This window comes from Heterodontus francisci, chromosome 13 (assembly GCF_036365525.1).
Source record: "Heterodontus francisci isolate sHetFra1 chromosome 13, sHetFra1.hap1, whole genome shotgun sequence".
In the NCBI taxonomy this organism is placed as follows: domain Eukaryota; kingdom Metazoa; phylum Chordata; class Chondrichthyes; order Heterodontiformes; family Heterodontidae; genus Heterodontus; species Heterodontus francisci.
Genome location: NC_090383.1, coordinates 77,497,984 through 77,506,553, shown reverse-complemented (window position 1 = coordinate 77,506,553; position 8,570 = coordinate 77,497,984). Strand labels below are relative to the sequence as shown.

The window sequence follows — 8,570 nt, the reverse complement described above, 5'->3', positions numbered from 1 at the left end:
GCAATTTCTACACACAAATGGAGTTTCTCCTGCACTTCCCATGGCAGAGCAGGAGCAGCTCCAATGAAATTCCCAGCCTCGTTCATTCAAGTTTTTAAAAACATCAGTGCAGTTATTTAATTTCTGATAATGTTCTCCACATTAACATCCAATTGTACACACAAGAAAATAAAGGCACAAGTGTATGAAATTAACAGATCTATCTCTTGAGTTCAGCTTCTCTATGAACTCATCTCATGTGCTCTTTAGGTGTGAATGAAAGCATCCAGCCACACAATTAAAAAAAAACTTGTGGAAAGCAAACACAAAATAAGTGCAAACAGTGTATTTGGAATTATATTTATTCTGCACAAGCTTGCATATATACTGCACATACATTCAGTTTAGAGAAGAATGGAAGGCACACAAGGCAATTGAACTACTGTAGTCTGTAGGTGGTACAAAGCAAAGGTAAAAGTCTGGATACCATACAAAAAAGCTTAAAACACACAAAATAAAATCAGTTATTCAACAAAAGGTTTTATCTTCAAAATTTAGTAGCTGCCAAGCAGAATTTAATAAGGATTGCTTAAGTCAGTTGGCTACTGCACCCCTATAACATGGACAGGGCTTATCATTTCATTATATGATCAATTATTACAGTACATCCCTGGTAATACAAAATTGTACACCTTCAAATAAATTAGGATAAATTAAACCAATAAATTATGCAAAGTTTCAGAACAATTGACAACAACAAAATTCCACAATCAAAATGGTTTCTAGCTAGAAAAAAAAAATCAAAAACACTGACTAGGTCAGTTTCAATTACTGCACTATTTTCAAATTAACAGGTATTTAATACAAAAAGGAGCATAATGTTATGTACAACATATTGCTAAATAATATAAAGGCAGTGTTTTTGTCACTTTTCTGCAACCATATACATACAAGCATTTTCATCGCAGGCAGTTCATATCCAACAGTTCTCAATGACAAGATGAGCGTGTTTCATTCAACTTCACATTCTGCAACAGAAGTGCAATACGCAGTAACCATTTCCAAAATAGCCACCTCCCTTGTCATTCAATTTGAAGGGAGTTCTCAAAAAACAGGTCAACATTAAACTACCACTTAAAAAAAGATTATATGTGGTCAGGATTTGGGTAAATTACAGAGTTTACAAGTGCATGTGCTTTTGCTGTAGCTGTTGATTTCTGTGCCACTGACATCACCACAAGGAAGGTCTCAGGATTCATCCATTTACTCATTTATTTACTGGGTAGATGCAATATACATTCTGTAAATATTTTACAATATACAGAAGTTATAATGAGTAATGAGTGCAGAATTTGTGGGTTTTGAATACAATAAACCATGAAGTGAACTTCAAAGAATTTTTATAAATGTATTAAGAATTCCAAGGGGTAATGAGCTTACATTTGTGGGAATAATGGCAATAGGTATTTTTCATAGGAAATTAAATACATACTTTTTGATCAGTATCACATCATGCATTGTATTTCCTGTGATAGCAATATGTTCCACAACATAAATTGGATGTGAAAGGTGATTAGTTGAAAAATATAAAGAGGAAGAAAAAAGTATGCAAAACAAATTAAATGAAAAATGGTAATTTAAGGTTAGCATTTCTCGAGGGCTCCCTTTTAAAAATTCTTTGTGGAATATTTACGCACATATTTTTAATGCAATTACTTTACAACAGCATGTTTTAAAAAAAAATCAAAAATATTAAATCAGAAACATAAAACAATGACCAGCTTTTGATATTCTGAGGCACAACCTAACTGCAACAAAATATGTGAGTAAATACCTCATACTATTTAAATACTATAACTCAATGTCTGCCATGTAAATTTTTCACAACTGTGAACATTCTCTGCGACGTATCCTGCAATAGTCATAAATATAAGTGTCGCAGAGGTCACAATAAAACATTCTCTTCACAAAACATATTTTCAGCATGTCTAAAATAGAAAAGTTGTCCATCTAAAGGGAAAAGTCAGCTTTCACTTCACACGTATAACACATCATATGAAATATTGCTTCTATACTACTTTTTATAGTCTATGAAAACACAAAATCTGCACCACAGTTACAAAAAATTGGCTTCTACAAGATTTCCCAAACTCGAATGCTGAGCAAACAGTCGAAGAGGAAAAATAATTTGCTTTATCAAACTGTTCTAAAAATTCTCTTCAAAAATTTTTTTCCAGCTGTTTAATTTTTATAAACATACAATATGTGCATAGCTATCACCGTCATGGTAAACTGCAGGGAAAAAAAACAAAATCTGGCATTTATTGCAGTGGGTTATGAATAAAAAGGAAATCCTCAAGAATCCCAAAACAAGAAATGTTCAGCCACAGAAGGCACAAGAACAATTGTATATGTGGGAAATTGGTAAATTGAAGGTGTCGGTATCCTTCAAGCTGGTGCATTTAAGGTCTAGGCACAGGATATCACCTCAAGTTTATATGCAATGTTAAATTTCTATTAGCAATAAGAGTACAGAAAATGGGAACTAATTTACAGATTATAGCATCCATCATGAGCTCATATTAAACTATATAAATTTCCACTCTAAAACATCTGACCTCCTGCCTCTTGTAGCTGTTACATCATGAATACGTAAAGCGTATGCCAGTATAATGACAGCAAACCTTGTGAAGCAATCGAGATAATCTCAGGTTTGTAAGGAAAAATGTAGCTGGAGGCACAAAGGCATTATGGCTCTCATAAAAGCATTCCAGTTCAAATGAAATTTCCAGAACATTCTTTATATACTGCACAAAGAGAAATTAGTTTAAATGGAATTACAATTAGACTGTTGATCGCATCTTTATTAAAATCATATTACAAAACTCTCCTATTAGACCAGCGGTGCAATAATTACAGAATAAAGTATTGAAATGGTTTAGAATCCCAATTGTGATTTTTTTTAACAAAATGCCAGGGTATATGATAAACTTTGCAATCTTGTGCACAATTTAATTATTTGACAGATCTTACACATATTATCCTCTAATCTCCAAATAAGTAAACAAGGTAGTAGGACCCTTTACTCTGTTTTTGATAATCACTGCCCCTCTAATTGAGACCAAATTGTTATGTCAGCACAGAACTGTTAGCTTGTATTCTTCAAGGTCAGTCCTTTAATAGGACCACCAATACTCGCGACTAATTCTATTAGACAAGTTTGATTTCAAATTTCATAGTCACAACATGTCAGTACTAATTGAGACTGAGTGACTGGTACATAATTCTGTCAGGGAGGGCTGAGGAAGAGTGTAGAATGCAACCAAAATAAAATAAGAGATTCAGCACTTTAGGTTTGGGAGCATACCAAAATTAAAAAGACAGACTTGGTTTAGATGCATAGTGAATACATTGGCACTTCATTGCTATTGTCTGCATTGCCTAAAGTCTGCAGATACTGCAAGTGCTTTTTAATAATGACAGGGCATTGCAGGCATTGTGCTGTTAATTTGAAGTCAGCAGGTTTTAAGGCTATGTGCTGACATTAATTGCTTCCCTGCATTTCTATCCATCAACTACACTTACGACGAGTTAAACTGTAGCATTGGGGGCAGTCACATTGTTGCAAATCTCACTCTTCATAGTTTTTAAATTGTAAATGGAGAAAATGTTACATTTTGTTTATTCTAGATTTTAAGTGCTCTGCTCATCTTCAGAGAACTCTCTTTTTCAGATTGGATTGAATCATGAAAGTATTACATAAACCAAAGCACACTTTTTTGTAATGTTCATAGTGATTGAATTAAGTTGACAGCAGTGTTATCGATGCCAGTTATTATCTGCTCTACATGGTGGTAAATTTAATATAGAATTTTAATTTAAAAAACAATTAACCCTTTCATTGGCTCACTGTGTTCCTGCTGCTGGAAAGTTGAAATTTTCTTTATCTACGTGATTGTAATTATATAGCCTCTTCAGGCCATCAGCAACATTTCTGCACAAAAGAAATCAAAAATAATGAATTCCACTAATGTTCTAGTGCTACATCAATATAAATGGCTAATTTACTCTATTGTACCACATTCTCCTCTTGGCTTCTAACAAATGCTAAACTTTTACTATATAAATGATAGAGGTTTTAATCCTTATAATTCATCTACTCAAAGTAGCTTTCCAAGCAATGAAATCCTTACCTATTAGAATTATTTTTAAAAATTACATCAAAAAATTAGGATTACTTCTTGCTTTTAAGTTTAAAAATGTACTGTACAATTTTTTTCAAACGGTCTACATGCTCTGTAAAGTGTCAATGTATTTGTACATTCTGTAGGACAAAGGTTTGTAATGCTGAAATCCAAGATACAATGATCCATAGCCTGGACAGTTTTTGTGCCCAGTTATAATTAACTCAGTCTTAATTTATTCAGATTATACTGAAAGTAAATTGTGCAGTTCTGTACATTTGTCCAATTCTACTCTGGAATACTTAGTGCAGATGTTTACAGTAAAAATATAGTCCTGCAGATGCCATTTACCAACACATCCATAAGTTGAAAATGGAATTCAGTATTGTTGAATTGTAAATTGAATTCATGTATGATTTATGTAAAATAGAGGGAATATGACACAGAAATCCTAAACTTAGCTTCGTACTGTCCTGGAGTGGCTTTATTTCGGCCCTAAATATAGACCAATGCCAGTGAAAGGATTAAAAACAATTATGGGTCCATCATAAAGTGACAAGGTCATTTTGCTGTGACGAGTCAGGTGGTGACCAATTGTGGTTAACAGCTTAGAACAGTCTAAGCCATTCTAACTAACTATTCTTCAGTTTGGTATTGTCTAAGGTAGTGGACTGGGAACCTACTAGAATCTTTTCTAATAACACTTATTGAACAAAATTATAATGCAGTATCAGCCTTTCTGCAGCCTGGAAATTGTTGAGTGAATCACTGCTTACAATCAGGAATTTCCAGCTTGCACACCAGAAATTCATGATGACACAACCCATTTAACATTTAGTTATGTAGGTTTGATTTCCCAATTAGGTAAAAAGAAATCTGTAACATACCATAAACCAGTAAGTTTGACATGAATTAGTTTTAACTAAGGCAGAAACGGAAACAGATCCATATTTACTCTGGTTGTAGGGATCCAGCAGTAAACAAGCATAGTAGTCTTTTGTATGAAGAGAAATACTGGATTGTGGTGAGCTACCAAGTTGAAAAATCATTATATCTAGACACATTTCAGAAAGATGCAATAATTAAGCCAATCCGTCTATAACAGGATATCTTCAATTTTGTTTTTGGAAAATGCACGCTTGCATGCTTCATCATTTCGTCAGAAACTGCAATTAAAGGCAGAGTGGCTATATTCAAATCCAGTTCTAATACTTCATTATACCTCAGTATAGACATTTTAAAATATCTTGTGAATGTGCTGGCTGGTGGATCTGATTGATTCAAAATGTGTGCGGTCATTAAAATAGATTGTTTTAAAGTTAAATTTTTCCCAAATAAACTGGCACAGATACAGATATAGATCACAATGTCATATATAGAAGTTTGTAGTAATTATGTTGGCAAATAAAATAAATACACTACTACTAAAGGTCACACTCTAATAACAATTAAATCAGGCTAATGAGGGCATTTGCAGTACGACTGCGTAAATATGTATATATATATTTTATATAAATTTTAAAGATTGTACACGGTTTGGCATGTTCTCTTCATTGAGTGACTTGAGACGCTTTCAGCAGTCACTGTCAACACAAAAACCAAACTGCTACAGAAAGTAATGGGATGAGGGGGAGAAATCTTGCTGTTTATAAAGTAGCATCATCAGATTTAATACTATAGATGCCCTTGCAAACGATTTAAAACAGAATGCAATTTGTTTCATATAGTCGCAGTTAACAAGAAATCAGATTAAATCTGGTCACAGCCTCAAATTCCCTGTGGTGAGCAATTTAATTTAAAACTGATTCTAACAGTATGGCATGTTTATGCACATGCGACTTTCCATGTCAATAGAACATTTGCACACTATGTACAAGTAACCATTTTCACAAAGAATCTGTATTCTAATTACAATAATGCACTCAACAGTACTCTTATATTGTTTTGCACTTTAAAGCACATTTGATTTTTGCATTTGAGTTTTTATCTTTTGTACCTGAATGGATTCCCTCTAACTTAAACAATGACAATCTGATGTCTTTTCATGGTTTCAAAAGTGGTAAACTGACACATTCTCATTCATTCAATTCAATTCAAATTTCAAGTTTCTTTTCTTTAGTGATACCATCACATTAGCATTACTTTAAGTAGCACAGCCAGGAAAAGTCTCCAATAAAGTTCACAGCACGTTTCTTAGTTTGAAAATCGGTCAGTTTACAGGGTACTCAAGAACTGAATACAGTACATTGTTTCAGTAAATAAAAGTGACATCAATGGAGTACATTAACAACTCCAAAAAATAAATCTCAGCTGTAGGTTCAGTGCAAACTGCTGCTAATGAACACCAGGCTGACTGGATAGCCTCACTTTGAATAGAAACATTTAAGAGATTTGTCATTTTTTCAGAATTCAGTAAAAACTAACAGCAAATTTTTTTTTCTCATTTTTCCTGGAGGGTAAAACCTATCTCTGGTGATTTGGCCAGCTATGAACCTTTGCAGAATTAATCTGGAATCATTGGAAGTGAACAGCAAACTGATTCTTGGTCACTGTGGGAAAGCAGAATTGTTCAGTACCAGAGAGCCTGTTTTCACATAAAGTGGTCATTTTTGGTGAACAAGTAACACATCTTGGCAGAAAGATAATTTTAGTGGGAAAGCGATAGCTGATTGTAAGATAGGGAACAGCACAACATGACCGACATTAGCTACAGAGACTGAAGAATGAAACACACGTCATTTGCAAGGTGGTAGTTATGTAGATATAAAAATGACACTAGGTAAGGTCTGACTAGACGGTGCATTCTAGTCTGGGGGCAAAGATCAATTGGTATCATGCCTGAAATCAAAACAATCGCAGGCTTAAACATCTCTGATAATAATACAGCTGGGTGAAACCTCCTAGTGTGTAGTGTTGTATCCCATGGCAGCTACTTTATTGTCCAAATGATGTCATAGTTATTTGCCATTTGCCACAAGTAATCATGAATAAATCCTTCTGTCTGACAGAGCAGATTACTTTAGGTGTAATACCCTACCTTGAAATAAAAAAAAGTACACTCTCACACTTCAGTTTTTCCTTCAGTAAATCAAATCAAATCCAACCTTCAAAACAGAAGGGTTCAGGTATCAGCGTTTGTGGGTTCAAGGCTGTGGTGAATAATCTTCTTACAAGATCAAATGTAAAAGGATAAAACATTAGGGAAAATTAACAAAATCAGAGCTGAGAAAAGCAACAATACAAGGATTGGGCAGCAGAACAGAAGGGGTATATTACATCTGATACATTCAGATGGCTCTGGGCATCTTTACTCATGTAGTAGCTCTTGTAGGCAGTTTGGAGATTTGAAAACCTCCGGGACCTCGCTGTCCAGCTTGCAAATGACCTTGTAGATGGCCTTCTTCCAGGAAGGATCAACATCTTTGCCTGCAACAATGGCATTGAAAAACTCTCGTAATGTGATCTGAGCCACTTCCAAGAACCTCTCCGGAACCTGCTGATACAGAAGGAGACAATGACATTAGTAGAGTTTTCAATTTCAATCCAAAGTCTCTGATTCATTAAAAGGGGAGGGGAGGAAGGCTGAGCTTTCATCAACTTCCCCGAGGCCTGGAGCAGCTCTGTGCACCCAGCCTCTTTATACGGCAAAGTTAGCAGTTTCCAGTTTATTCCAGGAAGGCTATTTCTAGAAAGATGATCTTTACGTTTTATCCTCTTTCATTCCAGCAATCAGACTTATCTACCTCCACATTCAAAGGCTCAAGTGCACTGTGCAAGCTTTCAACATCTTGTTTAATTTTATTTTTGATGCACAGAAGAAGCCCTGTTTCTGCAATTTGCAGATGAAATAGGTCAACAATTTGACTGAACAACAATATAGCACTAAGATAAGAATGTAAAAACAATTACCTTTAGAAGATGTTTTATTTTAATTCAGTACTTAGCTCTACAAGCATAGTTTCTACACTTACCAGGAATATTTTTCAGATATTTAATTTTAATATTTTGGAATATGTTATGAATTAAGTCAAAATGACATCTCATTTCATGGAAATATATATGGGGAATATGGACCCTATTTTCAAAAGGAATGCAAGACTGAATTCTATTAGCTTCAGTGTGTTATTGGGGCATAAATGTGCTTGTGTTCACCATAGTGCTTTGAGATATCATGAAGCTATGTTTTATGACAAATATTAATGTTTTCATTTTAATGTACTTGCAGTATATTGGCCCATATTTAGCAGTAGTAATGACAGTCAAACCGTCAGCATTTGCCGTCATTCCTCCTCTGAAACCTACCGCAACTTCTTGAGAATGTACATACGCAGTTAAATGTAGGAATCCAGAAGTTGCTGTCAGTAATTCTAGGCTTCTCCATTGGGTGTACTGTTGAAATCCTGCTAT

At 34.5% G+C, this 8,570-nt stretch overlaps 1 protein-coding gene across 7 annotated transcripts in view; it reads right to left on the bottom strand.

Annotated features, from left to right (window-relative positions):
- Window positions 1-325: 325 nt before the first annotated feature.
- prox1a (prospero homeobox 1a) overlaps window positions 326-8,570 on the bottom strand; it is a 135,024-nt gene continuing 126,779 nt past the window's right edge. For 5 of the 7 annotated variants that reach the window (XM_068045020.1, XM_068045026.1, XM_068045023.1 and 2 more), the window contains one exon: window positions 326-7,659. In XM_068045020.1, coding sequence (XP_067901121.1) covers window positions 7,471-7,659 — 189 coding nt within the window. In that variant the 3' untranslated portion in view covers window positions 326-7,470. The remainder of the gene's footprint in view (window positions 7,660-8,570) is intronic. The other 2 variants (XM_068045025.1, XM_068045027.1) reach the window with 1 other exon arrangement.